We start from the raw sequence: 17,880 nt of genomic DNA, 5'->3' as shown, positions 1-17,880 counted from the left end.
GGGGTTCTCAACCTTCTAGCCCAGCCGTGGGCAAACTACGGCCCACGGGCCTGATACGGCCCGTTTGAAATGAATAAAACTAAAAAAAGAAAAAGACTGTACCCTTTTATGTAATGATGTTTACTTTGAATTTATATTAGTTCACACAAACACTCCATCCATGCTTTTGTTCTGGCCCTCCGGTCCAATTTAAGAACCCATTGTGGCCCTCGAGTCAAAAAGTTTGCCCAACCCTGGTCTAGCCTCTCCCCATATGAGTTTGGGTCCCCAGAGACTTGCCAGAACTGGAGTTCAGAGCAGTCGGGAGCTTGAGACTCCCTCCCAATTGAAAAAGACAACCCTGTCCTCAGCCGCCAGCCCTTTTTGCGTGCGCCTCTGTACCTCTGCACTTTACTTCCACACCACACCTCCTCTGAGTCTCGGTATGCTTTTCTCTTTCCTTCTAGTTGTAGAATTTCCACTCAGCCAGCCATTCTGCACTTTACTTCCACACCACACCTCCTCTGAGTCTCGGTATGCTTTTCTCTTTCCTTCTAGTTGTAGAATTTCCACTCAGCCAGCCTTCCTATGGTTCTGGATGATGTCTGTTTTATCTTTTAGTTGTATTTTTGAAGTGGTTGTGCGAGGCAGCAATTTCCGGTGTTTACCTATGCCGCCATCTTGGTTTTCCGTCTCTGTTCTACTTATTATATCTGGTTAGGTGGTTGCTATTTTGTTATTTTTATATCTCTAAAACTGCCTTATAATTTTGACTAAGAGTTGCCTAGAAAAGTCTACTCATACATTTTACAGGCATTTAAACTCACCAAGTATGTAACTGACCCCAGTATTTCCCCACCTCTCTATATCACCACAGCCTCAAGCTTGTTTGTGTTCTTATTACTACTTATTCAGTCATTTCAGAGCCATATGCAATTCTTTATAAAGTACTGAGCCTTCCTCTAGGTATCCTGAATCTATTTCCACTCCAGGGTTCATCAGTTCTTGCATGGCCTGTCTCCATAGATTCTTTTCTCCTATTTTCCATACAACTCTTAGCAGTCCCTTTTCTAAAATATATTTGCTCGTAATTACTCCTATGTTCAAAGTCGATTGTAACCCATAATTGTTTGCAGAATTTGACCCTGACCTTCCTTCACAGCCTTCTATCTCATCATTCTTCATATCCAGCCAAGAGTTTGATATCCGAATACTCAGAGTTCCATTAACATACTAACTTTATCTTGACTTTATTTTGTTGGTCTCTTTTCCTTCGTTGTCTTCTACATCTTGTGAGTCCCAACTCAACTGCTGCTTTCACCTAATTTAAACTAAGAATTCCTGTACATGCTTATCTCCACTACTAAGTTTTGAACTTTTTGGAGATGAGGCTGATTTCTTTTTCACCTGTGCATCCTCTGAGTACCATCTTGGCTCTGCACACAGTCAGCTTGTATTGATATTTACTTAGTGAGTGTATGCTTTCGGAAAAGCCAGCTCTGTGCCTTAGTTGCCTTGTCAGTTTGTCTTTCAGAATTACTATTAGGATGAGGTGAAATGATGGGGAAAAGATCTTAGTAAAAATTTAATCGCTGTATTAATATAAGTCAGTAAAATTTCCAAATAGCATAACGTTACAATAATTGAATTTAATGTGGTCTTTGGCATTTTGAAATGTCTTTAAGATCCAAAAAGATAAGAAATTATAGTTCTCATAACATCCTTGACAGTTTAATCAGTTATTTGGTGCACAGGGAAAATGAAGGTACATAGAGAGCAGCTTTGTGCAATTAGATAACAGAGAAAATAATTTCTGGTATCAGTGTAGTCTTTGAAAGATATGGAACTCAAAGAATGAGTTTTTCTTAATAATGGGGAAAGGTAACAGTTAATTGATTTAAAAAAATATATTTTTATTAATTTCAGAGAGGAAGGGAGAGGGAGAGAGAAACATCAGTGATGAAAAAGAACCATTGATCAGCCACCTCCTGCATGCTCCCTACTGGGGACCAAGCCCGCAACCCGAGCATGTGCCTTCGACCAGAATCGAACCTGGCACCCTCAGTCCTCAGGCCAAAGCTCTATCCACTGAGCCAAACCAGTCAGGGCTGCATTGATTTTATGGGTTGAAAATTAATTTTGCTCTCAGACATACTAGTAGTTATACCCTGTGTTAGTTTTTACTTTACTGATGACGTGAGCTCTCACCTGGGATACTTCTTTTGGTTATTTTGTGGATTCTGCGTTAAGGCTTTACAAAATATCAGAATATTTAAATATCAGGATATTTAAATAATGCTTATGTCCCATAGATATCTTTCAGAGCAGTTCTTATTGTTTCTTAATGTTTTTATTGTATTCTGACAGAGCTAAATTTTTTAAAGTTTCCTTCCTATTTAAAATATTCTATTTAAATTGATATAAGAATTGCTTTTAAAGGATTATACTATGGTGGTACAATTTGTGATGTTGCTATAATGATGCCAAATCTATGGGAAAAAACCCCACATACCTGATACCAGTAACAAAAAGGAATGATGTAATATTAAAACAGAATTTGTTAGACTTCCTGATATGAAAGGAATATGCTTTTACAAGAATTCTGATCATCTTGGACAGCTGTGATTGAGTCACCACTGAAATCTACTGAACTATCTACTTTTATCCCTATAAAATTTTTCGCTTTATTACTGTGGAAACTATTTTAAAAATATAAAGGAGTTTTAGAAAAAGTACTGTGGCTCTTTACTCAGAGATGTCTTTAACATTGTTTAAGATACTTTGCTCTTAAGATGTTTACTATTCTTACGCGTATATGGTAAATGCATGAAATTTGAAATGAGGATTTTTGTGTTCTTAAATAATACCGAGTTGGCATTCTGTATGTTCTTAGTCAATATACTTTAAACTTAGAGGGACGAATTAGGGTATTCACGGATAGATATACATATAGTCAGCTCTGGTGTTTTTCAATGAATTCTCCATCCCAAACAGCCTCCTTTACTCGCTTGCTATGTTACCTGTAGCATTTCTCATCTGTACACAACCTTTGGCACTTGTAATGCTATCTCAGTCCATTCAGGCTGCTATTGAAAATATTACAGGCTAGCCCAGTGGTGGGCAAACTTTTTGACTCGAGGGCCACAATGGGTTCTTAAACTGGACCGGAGGGCCGGAACAAAAGAATGGATGGAGTGTTTGTGTGAACTAATATAAATTCAAAGTAAACATCATTACATAAAAGGGTACGGTCTTTTTTATCAATGGTACATTACATAAAAGGGCACGGTCTTTTTTTTCAATGGTATTATTCATTTCAAACGGGCCGGATTCGGCCCGCGGGCCGTAGTTTGCCCACGGCTGGCGCTAGCCCTAACTGGTTTGGCTCAGTGGATAGAGCATCGGCCTGCGGACTGAAGGCTCCCAGGTTCGATTCCGGTCAAGGGCATGCATGTACCTTGGTTGCGGGCACATCCCCAGTGGGAGGTGTGCAGGAGGCAGCTGATCGATGTTTCTGACTTTCTATCCTTCTCCCTTCCTCTCTGTAAAAAAATCAATAAAATATATTAAAAAAAGAAAAGAAAATATTACAGGCTGGGTAACTTCTAAACAACTGACATTGATTTCTCACAGTTCTGGAGCCTGGAAGGTACCCCTTCCTGGTTCATAGCCAGTGCCTTCTCTCTGGTCTCAGATGGTGGAAGGGGCCAGGAAGCTCTCTCGGGCCTCTCTATCAGGGCTCTACCCTCATGACCTATGCCCCTGCCGAAGGCCTCACCTCCTCCTAATACCTTCACACCAGGCTGTAGGATTTCAACATATGGATTGGGGGTGGGGGGCACATAAGCATTCATATATATACTTTTAAAATGTTATATCTGTGACAAGTTCTGAGCACCTGGAGAGAAGAAATTATCTCGTATGCAATCCTTGTTTTGATCCCCTGTATTACTTAGGAAAGTTTAAAGCACATAATACTCAGGATACATCTATTTCGCTGAACGAATTTCTCCTCTTTACAGGAGGTAAAGCAGGACCACCCTTCACTAGTCAGACGTCACCCACCAAGATGTCTGTGAAGCTACCCTCGGCGAACCCGGAGGACTGCCCTTCATCCCCGAGCTTCCAGGGGAACTCAGAGTCCTCGGAAGCAGACACCTTCTGAATGGGGAGTGAGAACCACGGCAGTATTTGTGCCGCTGGTTTTGAGGTTGTTTTTCTCTGACATAAAACCATCTCTCACACTGTTTTGGTATTGAGCGTATTCTGAAAAATTATTTCTAAACTTTTCTTAAAATGAAAAGCATAATTTGAGTAGGTAAAATTTTTAAATAAAGCATTTGAAATGTAAATCATTGTGAGTGTGGCTGTGAATTATTTCTTAGAATCCCGAGGCACCGCAGAATAGTGGAAAGGGCATGCATGACTTCTCTCATCTAAGCATTTGTTCTACAGATATAATTATTTGTACATAGTTATGAAATTATGTTGGTCAAGGTCTTTCATTCCAAAAAATTTTTTTTAAATATATTTTTATTGATTTCAGAGAGGCAGGTAGAGGGAGAGAGAGAGATAAACATCAGTGATGAGAGAGAATCATTGATCAGCTGCCTCCTGCACACCCCCCACTGGGGGTGGAACCCACAACCTGGTCATGTGCCCTGACTGGGAATCAAACTGTGACCACCTGGGTCACAGGTCAGCTTTCAACCACTGAGCCATGCCGGCTGGACCCAAATTTTTTATAACAGTAAATAATTAGAATCAATTTAATGCCTATCAGTAAGGGAGTGATTTTTAAAAAGTGATAATATATCGATACAATGGAATACTATGTGGCACAAAAAAGAATCTAAAAGTGTTTATAGGTTGATATGGAATTATCTCTACGATATATATACATATTTTAAAAATAAGTTTTTTATTGATTTTAGAGGGAGAGAGAGAGAGAGAGAGAAGCATCGATGAGAGAAACAGCAATTAGTTGCCTCCTGCATGCCCCCTTCTAGGGATCAAGCCTGAAACCTGGGCACGTAACCTGACCTAGAATCAAACCAGTGTCCCTCTTGGTACCTTGGATGACACTCAACCATGTCACACTGGCCAGGGCTCTGAGATATATTATTAAAGTGAAAAAGCCATATACAAGAAGTATGTGAATTATGCTATCACTGTTTAAAATGGACTACAGAGGAATCCAACTATATGGTGTGTACACACATACAGGGTGGGGCAAAGTAGGCTTACAGTTGTGAGTATGCGAATCACAGTTTATTCTTGTATTACTATTTATTAATTAATGTATTATTTTTCCACAGAAACAACTGGACACCTGCTTTTGTTCCACACTGAATATGCTTACATACATATATTTGCTTATGTGAGCATTAAATATATTTAGGAAGATAAACAAGAAACTGCTAACTTGTCTCCAAGGATTGAGGGGCTAGGTGATAGGAGTCAAGGAAGTCTCCTTGCCTCTCTGTAAAAACTCAATAAAAAAAATATATATATATATAAAAAAAGACTGTAGGTATTGTGTATTTGAACTACAGTTGTAACAGGAAAAATTATGAATGCGGTCAGTTTTTTAATATATAATATGTCTACCTTATAAAGCTTTATACTTTGTAAAAACTGTGAAATGAGACTGGGTTTATTTTCGAAGTGTCAATATATAAAAAAGAAAATAAAAGCATGGCTTTGTAATCTGGCACATGTAGGTTCTAATTCCCGTTTCTTCACCTACATGCTCTTGTTAGAGGCAAATGAACCCCTCCTTGGTGGCTGCCTGGTAAATGGGTTTCATATTTAGTTGGCAGGATGGTGGGGATTATCAATGATGTTGGGGTGGCACCCAGCATAGTGCCTGGCACCAGATAAGCGCTCAATAAGTGGTGGGTATCATTATCTTGAGAGATTTGGGCATCTCCCAGTAGCGGTGTAAGCACACGAGAAGGGCAGCCTATCTTTAGCACAAACATTTTCCTGTCACTACTGAAGTTCAAGCACACAGTGACTATAGTTGTCCTTGACTTTGCTCAGTATTTTTCTCGGTTACTTAGTGAGTCTCAGCCCTGAGTGCACTTTAGAACCCGGGGCTGCTTTAAAAATGCCTGGGGTCCAGACCCAGCACCTTGATTTATTGACCTGGGGTGGGGCCCAGGCACTGGTATTGAAAAAGGAGAAAGACCTTCCCGAGGTGATTTTAATGTCCACTTGAGGTTGAGGATTACTGAAGAGCAACTTAGAATTCCTTAAACTTCTAGTAAGGCCCACTGCCTGGAGAACTTAGGAAGAGTTTGAGGATTTCTTCTAACTGAAGATAGAAGCTGCTCAAACTTAGGGAAACAGAAATGTGTCCGCCTTCCTCACGTTCCTCTGCCCAGCTCCTCGGGCTCCTCCAGATGTCTGGCTACCTGAATGCTTTAGGGTGCCCTTCAGAACCTGTTTTTCTTGCTGTGGCCTATGGACAGGTCTACTTGTCATAGTTCCCATTTAAAAAGTAGAACAAAATGCTGTTGTGTGGATCGTAATTTGTTTTTCATGTTCATCTACAACTCCGGGGATAGGGAAGGCTGGGGCAACATTTCTAAGTGCTGCTTCATTTTAAACATCATCCCTCCCCTCCCCCCGCCTTGATTTCTGGTTTTGAAAAAGATAATTCTTAATTTTAGTGAAAGCATTTTTTTTTAATTTTTATTGAAAGGTGTTGTTAGTTTTTCCCCGTAATCATGGTAAACCTGCCTTTTTTAGTTTGGGGGCAGAAGTATAATCTTTGATTTATTTCACTACCGTGCACTTGAACTTTTCAACAAAAATTTTGATGTCTGCTCATCAGTATTTTGTTTTATAGAATTATTTCTGGCCGGAGTTACTTCTTTTCTGCCAACCACCTCAATCCTTTTGGAATAAAACTGTGTGTGTAAAAGTAAATTAAATGTCATTTTTATGTTATAAGCTTAAAAATTTTTTAATTTAATTTTATAATTTGTAACTTCTGGAATGAACTATACATAACACATGCTAGTAAGAGGTAGACTCTATCAAGATTAAGGCTGTTACAGAAATTGGTCATGGGGAAGTAAGTAAAACATAGGAAATACGGTCAGTAATACTTTGATAACTATCTATGGTGCCAGTTGGGGTACTGGAAATATCGAGGGGAACACTAAAGTATATGATTGTAACCACTAAGCTATACACCCAATACATAAAAATAAAAAGATTAAGGTTATTACTACTGGGGGGGCTTCCATACCTTAACAGTAGGATAACAAGCATTCAAAAATGTTCCTTTGGTATAAATCATAAGATAAATGTGCACATTAAAAGAATAACTGAATAAATATTTTTATTTTCATGAGATGATTATCTCAACTTCAGTAAATTTTGTATCACTTGCATATTTCTGGTATTTTAAGTTTTCTTTTTAAATGCTAAACATTTTTAGATCAGCTTTATTTTTTTTTATAAAAAACTTACTATTTTTGTATAAAATAAGTAAAATAGCATTTCTTAGTTCATGGTGGATTACCACCCCCAATCCAAGGTTAATTTTATAGTTGAAGCATCTTTTTAAAAATGTCCTGGTGTTATGATTTCCTGATAGGTAACTTGAACAGTCATGATGGGGAGTGGAATCCTTAGGATTGCTGTGATGTTACTGAGAAGATACCCACTGAAGTGCCCTCTTTCCTACCATCCAATATAATAAAAAGATAATATGCTAATTAGACCGGACAGCAGAATGACCTTCCAGAATGACCCGTGGGCAGGGCCACAAGGCAGCCGGGGCTGCGATGGGCTGAGCTTCTTGCAAGAATTTTGTGCATCAGGCCTCTAGTAAGATAGAAGTGTATCTATTCCACAAAACTTAACTCTGAAGCACGTAGGGCATACAGTGTGGTGTGGACACCTATGGGCCAGCTGGGGCAGTCCTTCTCCCCCTTTTGGTCATCTGCTTCTAGAGATGGTTGACCACAAGGAATTCTGTCTCTTCCTAGTATAGAATCATCAATTGGCCATCAAATATCAGTTTCATTGTAGTTTTAAAGACTCTCTTGGGGATGCATTGAGAGAAAACAATTATTAAAGTGGCAAATTTGGCCATCTTTACAATTTAGAAAATTTCAGGAAGCCAGTTTTTTATTTAACCTATCTCATGCCCAGAGACTAGATTCTGAGTCTCACACTGTCAAACCTTTGAGTGTAATGAGCCTATGTCTGGATGTTTTTAAGATTTTTTTTTTCTTTTTGTACTGAAATGTTTACCTAGAAACAATAGGAAATATTAGCCAGAGTGCAGATGTCCACTTGTGAGGCTAATAAATATTGTAAAGTTATGGGATGGCCCATTAATTACCAAGAGAGCAGGCAAATCAAAGCTCTTTTGCTGGTTCTTTATAGTGTGAATGGTCTCATTTATAACTTGAGCCACAGTGAGGGATAAGTTACTGATACAGCTCTTAAATGCAGGGACCCTAACCAAGGTAGAAACCGCAAGCAAGTCAGGAGACTCCTCTAACTTCTCTTGGGAGGTCACTCCTCTGAGACCTCTGAGGAGACCCAGATGGTGAGACTGAACAGGGTTTAAAATCTTCAAAGAGCTGGTAAGGAGTCCCAGGAATAGTTCTTGGTGTACACACAGAGGTCACAGATAATGAACAGGCCTGGTGTGCACACTGATACGCTCTATATGTAAAGAGTTGAAAGTGTATGTCTTTCTCCCTGAGTTATTAAGACAAACACTGATAACTATTTCAGTTGACATTTTTGTGGCCTGCTTTTCCCGAACAAAGACATTTTCTTTTTCACAAGGTTTTACCTTAGGAGGAATATTAAGTTATAATGTAGGAGATAGATCTACCATTGGGATAGTTGTATAGGATTCCTTGATAAGCATGGTAACTATTTTTATTTCCTTTGGTTGTTTTCCTCAATAATTACATGGGTTTTGAAAGTACCATAGACATCAGGATTACTTTATTTTTTATTTTTTTAAAAATACATTTTATTGATTTTTTTACAGAGAGGAAGGTAATGGGATAGAAAGTTAGAAACATCGATGAGAGAGAAACATCGATCAGCTGCCTCCTGCACACCCCCTACCGGGGATGTGCCCGCAACCAAGGTACATGTCCTTGACCGGAATCGAACCTGGGACCCTTTAGTCTGCAGGCCAACGCTCTATCCACTGAGCCAAACCGGTCAGGGCTACATCAGGATTACTTTAAAAGGTGATGGGGTTGATTTTTCTTTCTGGATAAAATATTAGCTGCCTGTAATTCTATGTAATCATAACAACCAATATCTGGGTCTAGAGATATTTGTTGTATGTTCTCGATTATAGAAGAGCTGTTCATGTCTTATCCTTGATGGGTGGTTTGTTAGCATTAAGAGATATTCCCATCGTTTGAATGACGCCAAGAGTTGGGAAAGAGCAACAAGTCCAGCAAGAGGTCAGTTGGTAGATGAGGCCCATGGTCTGACTCATTCTTAGAAACAAGGTAGAGGAAATAAGTTTTTTTGTTTGTTTGTTTTGAAAATGGAGAGGGAAAATGAAGAAAAAGAGTCATAGAAAACAGGAGGAAAACAGGAGGAAATATTATACATTAAAAATCTTACAAGGAAGTCCATCAGTTGGATTGTGCATAACCAAAAATTCTGTTTTTGTTTCCTTGTCTTAGGTAAAAGTTGCACTTTTGCTGGGTCTGAAGGTCTCAAATAAGCTATTTGTGCCTTGACACCATCGGCTTTGGGAGGCTTCTCAGGTTAGCATCCACATGCAGTCACTTTGGAAGTGTGGAGTACAAGTCCATTGGTCTTGGTTGGAAGTTCATTTTCATTTTGACGTATTGAAACCCAGGTGGACTGTTGTAGCTGTTGTCAACAGGACCTGAAATGGCTCCTTTTAATAATTGTTCTAAAGCATTTCTAAAGAGTGTCCCAAAATTCACGCAAGAAGTAATTTTGATAGAAAACACAGGTTTATAATTAAAAATTGTAAATTTTTTATTGATTCATAAAGTATACAGTATAGGGCTATGTATGGAATAGCATATCAGGTAAATGGATTATCATGTCATGATAGCGAGCACCATTAACTGTTATTGCCTGAGCAACCGCATTTTCGAAGAAGAATGGTCTGATGATGCCTCCAGCCCAAAATCCACACCAAACAGTGACACGTTGTGGATGCATTTGTTTCTCAACAATCACTCGTGGATTTTCTGAACCCCAAATGCGACAATTTTGTCAATTAACCAAGCCATCAAGATGAAAATCAGCCTCATTGAAATTGAGCCACATTTATGCAAAACAGTCATGGAAAATTTCAATAAAAGAGTGCATATGTGCCAGCAAAGCCAAGGAGGCCATTTGCCTGATATGCTATTCCATACATAACCCTATACTGTACACTTTATGAATCAATAAAAAATTTACAATTTTTAATTATAAACCTGTGTTTTCTAATAAAATTACCTCTTGCATGAATTTGGGGACACCCTTTACTTCTGTGTCACTTAGCATTTTCTGCAAAACAATCCCAGAACTAGGTGGCTTAAAACAAACATTTATTCATTCATAATTCTGTGGATGAGCCATTTGGTTGGGCTCAGCTGGGACAGTTTTCTCTATTCCTCCTGGTGGTGTCTGGCTTTGCACATGCACTTACAGTCAATGGTAGTTGATGGCCTCATTTACACGTCCAATGGTTGCTGGCTGTTGACAAGGCAATGGAAGTAACTGGGCCACATGTCTAGTCATCCAGCAGGCTAGCTCAAGGTCATTTACATGATACTGGTTAAGGGTTCCTAAGAGCAGCAGGAGAGAGCAAGCTCCAATGTGCAAGCAGTTTTCAAGCCTCTGCTTAAGTCTTGTTAATGCCTTGTTGACCACAGCAAGTCACATAACCACACCCAGACTCGAAGAGTTGAGAAATAGACTGCAACTCTTGATGGAAAGATCTGCAAAGTCAAATCTAAAGGAGCATGCAGATGCAATGGAAGAACTGTCACCATTTTTGCAGTTTAATACATACTGAAATCTTTACTAGTGGACCTGGTTACTGAGCTAGAAGTCAAAGGTTTGGATGATGTTTCCTTTGGGAAGGCGGCTTCTACGTGTTGGGCATAAGAGTGTATACTAGATTAGCTTCTGACAGTATTTAGCTCGATCTGCATGCAGCAAAATATGGTGGTTGGTGGAGTTATTCCCAATCATTACATGGTGTCCCAGGGAGAAAATCTGTATGAGCTCTGAGGAGGTGATCATGTGGCCGTTAACACCAGTGACAAAACCTTAAGGTAAGGCAGGTTAAGGATTTCTGGTAGTTGAGGCTTAGAGTCAGCCAATTTTTTGAGTACAAGGCCAGGTAGTAAATACATAGGCTTCCCAGGCCACATGTGGTCTTTGCCACATATTCCATGTCTCCTTGTTTTTTAAACAAGCTTTCAAAGTATGTTAAATTTTTTATTTTTTTTTAGTTTGTGGACCACATGAAAACAGTCTGCAGGCCAGATTTGCCCCAAGGCTATAGTTTGCCAACCCTGATCGGGATGCTCTTAGCTTCAGTGTCTCATTTCTCCTCTCCTGAATGGAGAGTAGGTTTCTGAGTTAGGAGAGAAGCCTGGCAGAGTTCCCGTAGGACTGATAACAGTGACAATGAGTTCCACAATCACTGGAGAGGAAGGCAGGGATTCCCTGTGCCGGAAACACAAAGTCTAGCCATGTTTTCCTTTTGTCACATCTGTAGCTTTTCATCCGTGAACGGGTTGTAGCCATCCTGAAAACGTACAGACTGCTGACGATGTGTCGCGATAGCCCGAAGACCTGGGTAGTTGTATAAAATCCATCTGTAAATGTTCCAAGGGCCTTGAGAAGGAGTTTCTGTATTTTGCCTTCTCAGGTTTGCCTGGGTTATGTCAATATAGGGAAGACATGATTCTATCACTTCTTGGTCAGATTTTAAAATTTTTTTCTATTTTTGTGTATGTATCTACTGTGGAACTTGATTGGACTCAACATGCAAAACATCCTGGGGCTGTTTAATCAGCAGCCACTGGCTGGGTTGTGTTACTTCTGAGCAGCTGTCAGGATCTTTATCAGAACCTGTCTTTATGGAGAAAACGCTCCTGTAATTGCCAATATTGTTATTTTGAAGGTTGGACTGATGGTTCTGAGCCAGCTATCGCCAGTATGAATCGAGCCAGTTTCCCTTCCACATTTGGTGGGGAGAGACGTGAACTTGGTGGAACTTGTTTTGGGGGTAACGAAAGCTGCTTGTTTAGCATGTGAGTGAGAAGGGCATCCATCGATTTCTGGGGCAATGTCCTGTCCATGTGTCTACCTTAACTGAAAGGCATTTTTCAGCCTTGAGTCGCTTTTAGTGAATTAATATCTTTATCAGTTCTGATCAGGGTACCATAAGAAATCAAAAATTCCCTTTGTGTCCATAGCATCCCAAAGTTATGCACAATCCAAATTCACATCTACCATCTGCTTAATGTTCACTGTTTCTTTCCCTTTTTGGGCCAGAGTGCAAAGTCAAGTCAGAGCGATTGGTTCATCTACTTGGGCAGATTGGACACAAGGCAAAGGCGCAGCTTTGGTAGCTCATGCCCAGTGGTGACAAAGTATCCTGCACAGGAGATGCCTTTGTCATGTTTAAGGAAAGACCCATCCAAAAATAGTATTAGCCCGGCCTGCATGGCTCAGTGGTTGAGTGTCCACCTATGAACCAGGAGGTCACAGTTTGATTCCCAGTCAGGGCACATGACAGGGTTGCTGTCTCAATCCCCAGTTGGGGGGATTGGGGAGGGGCGGGCGTGCAGGAGGCAGCCGATCAATGACTCTCTCTCATCATTGATGTTTCTGTCTCTCCTGCTGCCTTCCTCTCTGAAGTCAATAAACGTGTATGTTTAAAAAATAATAAAATAAAATTAGTATTAAATCAGAATTGACTAAGATTTGACCAGGGTATTCTTGTCCATATAGTTTTTTACTAAAGTATATATTTTATACAGAAAAGTACTGATCGTAAAGAGACCAGGGAATTTTCACATATTCCTGTGTAAATTCCTTCCGGGTAGAAATAGAACATTTCCTAGCACCTCAGAAGGTTCCTTTGTGCCCCCTGCCCAGGCAGAACACAGCCCTCCTTGTCCAGAGGGAACCACCATTCCTCCCTCTATCACCATCGGTTAGTTTTGCTTCTTGAATTTCACCTAAGTGGAATCACACAGTATACAGCCATTTCTTTTTGGCTTCTGGCGTGCAATGTAATTTCTGTGAGATTTATATGTGTTTTTGCACATATCAGCTGTTTGTTATTGTTATTGCCATGTAGCATTACATTATATAAACCACAATTAATGTGTGCATTCTATTATTGTTGGACATTTGGATTGTTGCCACTCTTTGTTATGAATAAGGCTGCTAAGAATATTACTGTATATTTATTCTGGTGGATAGATGCACTAAATTCTCTTGGGTATATTTCTGGCCAATTTGGTAGGTTCTGGGCATATGTTTAGCTTTAGTAGGACCTAGGTGTTCCTAATCCCCAGGGTACCACTCACTACACATCATGGATTTCTCTTCACCCCGAAGGGGAAGTAAGTGGTGGGATTCAAATGGGAATGATGTTCAATTGTGATGTGCGATGTGGAGAGTAGAAGGATTTCCTAACCAGCACGGCAGCTGACAAAGAAAAGCCAAGCATTGCCTGGAAGTGTCAGGGGTTGCACAGCATGTGGAACGCAGAGTTAGTGCCGGGAGTAAGCACGCTTCAGCCTGGGGCAGGAGCTTTGATCAGGGAGCCACCGCTGCCCCACATGCAGGCAGGGCGGGTATGTTGTAGCTACCAGATCAAGAGGTCTGTTCAGCTGGGCAACAGGCTTCTGTGTGCCCCTCTCCACTGAATTAACACGCCTGTTAGGCAGCCTTGTCTTTCCTGGACATTAGAGAGATGGCTTGGGCAGTTAGGGACATGCAAAATGTAGTGTTGCTGTGGGAAACTTCTACCGTAGCCTCCCCAGGGAAGGGCTCGGGAATCATGTCTTAATCAGCTCTTGTAAGGGCAATCCTGAAAACCCTCTCAGTTGTCCTTGAGTTTGGGGCCTTGAATGCAATGGCATAGTTTCTATTTTGGAGGAGGATAGAGAGTAGGTCTGCCTGTAGACAGATCATGAACAAAAATATGGAGTCTCAAAATTTGTTGTTACTTTTTAATTATGTAGTTACAATGTTCAGTTATGTACACCAAAATTATGTCGGGTTGTAACTTTTTTCTAAGAGACTTTATCCCTTTTCCTGCCAGTTTTATGAAGAGATATTCCTGTGAATGACTTGTGACCTGCCTGTTGTCCTAGAGTGGATTCTCATGGAAAAATAGAATGATTCAGATAATTTATTTGGACACTCAGAAAAATATGAGGGTGAGTCCATAAGTCCTCAAGTACCATGTTTTTTACACACGAAGCAAGCAAGCAAGCACTAACTCTCCTTACCTCCTGGTTATTAAAGAAGGCTGCATGTATATCCACCGCCATAAAATACGGATTCATGGGGAAATAGAGGACAAGATGGTATTTGGGTAAGAACATAATGAGTTGAAGAATCATAGTTCATATTGAATTCTCAAAGGTCTGAAACACACCGGGAGCACTTCCCATTATGTTTATTAACTAACACAATGTGAGCATTGTCAGGTCTGGACACGTAGAAGTAGCCCATGTTCTAAAGAGAGGGGGAAGGGGTTGAATACGAGATCTGGCCAAGCTTGAGTAAATCTTAGGTAATTGAGGTAGGATTTTATAAGGGTCTATTTAAATCTTAATAGGGTCAGCATTCATAAGCCTAGCCTTTCGCCTTTGGATGTGGGTCCTATTCCTAAGCGATGGCCCTTTTAGGATTTCAGTGGAATGTTCCGATTGTTTACCACGCCCCTCTGCATTGGAGGGGTGTGAATCCTGTCTTTCCAGTGTTGGGCAACTGTTGACATCTCTACTCAGCATTCCCAGGCTCCCAGCTGTTGCTTTCTACTGGGTTCCTTGGCGTGTTCACCCGGCACATGTGCAGTGCAGGAGTCAGCTAAGGATCTGAAGGTTTGTAAGCAAATATCAGGCCTCCAGCCCGGGGCTCCCTTCTCTCGGGCATTTCCCTGCTCTGTTCTCAGCCTTTCTGAGGGGCCCGGATTCTGATTCCGACTTGCAGGCCAATAAGACGGTCCCTTTGCTTGACAGTCTCCTGGCCCATGGGCATTGGGAGGGCCCTGGTCATGGGGATCTCAGCACATGTGTTCTCCTTCTTCCGAGGTGTGAATAGCCTCTGGTTCCGGCTTGTGGTCCCTCTCCAATGGTTTCATATTTTGTCTAGAATTTGTCATTGTTACTGGCAGGAAGGTTAGTCTGTTATAAATACTTTACCATTACTGGACACTGGAATTGGAGAGGCAATAAAATGGTGAGGGAGAGGTAGCCACACCTTCATTTTTAACCTTCTCCTTTTTCCTTCACGCTCCCTTGCCTACCATCAATCTTTCCACCACCGGCACTTGTCTAGAAAGGCCCTGGAAGTCAGTACGAAGGAAGGAACAGAGTAGATGGTCGGGATGAAGGGTGGCTCAAGAATTAGACATCCCTTTGCGTGTACACCTCCTCTCATCAGTGACATCCTGTGTGTACAGGAGTAGGTCCAAATCTAGCTGTGGACCATTGAACAACGAAGGTGCACAGGCCCCACTCCACACCCACCACATCCGCAGCTGGTGGAGGGGCCCAGGTGATGCTGACGGTTAGCCGGCACTGGGACCCATTTCTAGAAGAGGCAGGCCTCCGCTGTGTCTGGAGTGACCATGGGAATGGATGCGTGTGCACGCCGGCAAGGTGAGATCATTCCCACGAGGGGAAGCTGCCGCCCCTTCCACCGAGTTGCTGAGGGCTTGTCCCGTGCTGTGGAAAGGGTCAGCCAGCGTGTGTTTTGACAGTGACACCCGATGCCTTGCTTCACGGAAAATAGTTCCGGAACAGCCAGGAAGTCTGAAGTGCGTTGAGAATGTGTTAAATGTGAGGTGTCCTGTTAGGTTTCTCAATCTCTCAACAGTCCTGAAATTTGTTTGTCCTCGTTCCAGTTTCTATGCTCCTGAAAGAAAAAAAAAGGCCTTTTATTGTCCTGCATCTGTCACTTAAACGCAGGAAACAAACCTCACTTATTTTTCGAAGTGTTTTACTTGGATCAGAAAGCAGCAGAACACAAATGCTTTATGATGCCTGAGAAATAACGCCCAGAGGTACTGTTCTAAAATGACTTTGAAATCCTCCTCCTCTAATAAGAGTCTCTCTCCTTTGGGAGGGTAATTTTTTAAGAGGGAAGAATCTGGTTCTTGGCATTAGCCTCAGGCTCCTTTGCCATTAAACGTTGTAAACAAAACTCTTGCTTGTAAATGAACACACGTCAAGTTTCAGGTTCAGGGACATTGAACTTCCCAATCAGAAAAGGGACGCGTGCTTCATGATGAATCCACAGCCTCACTCTGTGACCACCCCAGAGGCCTTGGCTCAGGACAGGGTGACCCTCCACGGAGGGCTCACATGGGGACGGATGACAGGGTGTGGTTCCCATCCTCCAAGTGCTAGAGATGGCAGGAGCTGCCCCTCGGTAGATTTCTAGAAGGTCCATCATTATATCTTCTCTTTCGTGGCGTGTTTATTGCAGTAACACTAATCAATAATGAGAGCGTGTGTGTATGATGATTGTCCCCTTCAGAAGCACAGTCAATGAGCCATGGTTTCATTTTTACTTGTTTCTTCTTTTTCTTGCTACACATTCACCCCTGATTTTCTCTGTTCCACTGCAACTTCCTGTGAAGCAGTGAGGATGATTTTTAAAGAAAAAGTGAATAGAATACCTAGCACGGAGTCCTTTAATACACAAAGTTTTTTGATACTTATTAGTTATAATTATATACACCACTTTGGAGCCCTGTGAAAGCATGGATTGTATAATCAGAGCTTGAATTGGCACTTCTTTCCCACCTATTTTTCCAATAGAACAACTAGGTAAAAGAGGATAACTATTTAGAGACTTTATCAACATATTTTCCTTTTTAAAATATTTTTTATTGTTGATAGTATTAGAGATATCTCCCATTTCTCCCCCCCCCTTCTCCCTATATTTTCTTTTTCATGTTAGACTTTTCTAAAGTGTTTGCACAGCATTATTGTTTGATTTGATCATCTGTGAAGGATGGAGAACTGATTAAGAGAAGTGAGGCGGATTTGAAATATTTTGGGCAACCAAAGAATTTTGAATGTGCGCACTTTAAATTCAAATCGCAGCCATCCTTTTCACATCTCTAGGAACATCAAGTTTCATGAAAAGGCCCTAAATTCCCTATTTTTATGGGCTTCTTCCTTAATCCTCCCCTAGAATGCTAACTATGCTCCTCCTCTGGAGACTACATTAGGTGCATCTTGAATTCATTTCTTAGAACATAAGAAATCTTTCTCTTCCCCGTACGCTGTCAGTACCATTTATATTTTAAATGAAAGGCAACCCCTCTCCTGAAGGAGGAACTCTATCTTTCTTTGGGGATTATCTAAACAATGTCACGTGTCCTCTTTTCTCTGTTCCATCTTCACACGAGAAAGCATAAATCATGGGACCCAACAAATAAACACAATTGACGTGTTATTTCTCTTTCCATAGAGACACCAGTTCTTTAATCTCCCATTTCTTGTGAGCAGGCCTACTTTAGAGGGCTGAAACCCTAATGTATACACAATGGTATTCTGCAAGGAAGAAAGAAAACTCTAATGGAGCCGCATGTTAGAGAAATTTAATGTCACAGGACTGCATGAATGCCCCGTGCTGCGCTGCTTCTCTCGTCCTGGTTGG

The 17,880-nt window shown here is 41.0% G+C and overlaps 1 protein-coding gene across 10 annotated transcripts in view; it reads left to right on the top strand.

Annotated features, from left to right (window-relative positions):
• KIAA0586 (KIAA0586 ortholog) overlaps positions 1-5,438 on the top strand; it is a 106,292-nt gene extending 100,854 nt beyond the window's left edge. For 7 of the 10 annotated variants that reach the window (XM_015566480.1, XM_015566481.1, XM_015566485.1 and 4 more), the window contains one exon: positions 4,002-4,333. In XM_015566480.1, the coding sequence (XP_015421966.1) occupies positions 4,002-4,144 (143 nt within the window). In that variant the 3' untranslated portion in view covers positions 4,145-4,333. Of the gene's footprint in view, positions 1-4,001; positions 4,335-5,297 lie in introns of those variants that run through there. The other 3 variants (XM_015566482.1, XM_015566484.1, XM_015566487.1) reach the window with 3 other exon arrangements.
• The last annotated feature ends 12,442 nt before the right edge of the window (positions 5,439-17,880 follow it).

This window comes from Myotis davidii, unplaced genomic scaffold (genome assembly GCF_000327345.1).
Source record: "Myotis davidii unplaced genomic scaffold, ASM32734v1 scaffold281, whole genome shotgun sequence".
NCBI lineage: Eukaryota > Metazoa > Chordata > Mammalia > Chiroptera > Vespertilionidae > Myotis > Myotis davidii.
Note: the sequence above shows the minus strand (reverse complement) of the source record. Positions and strands in the feature narration are given on the sequence as shown.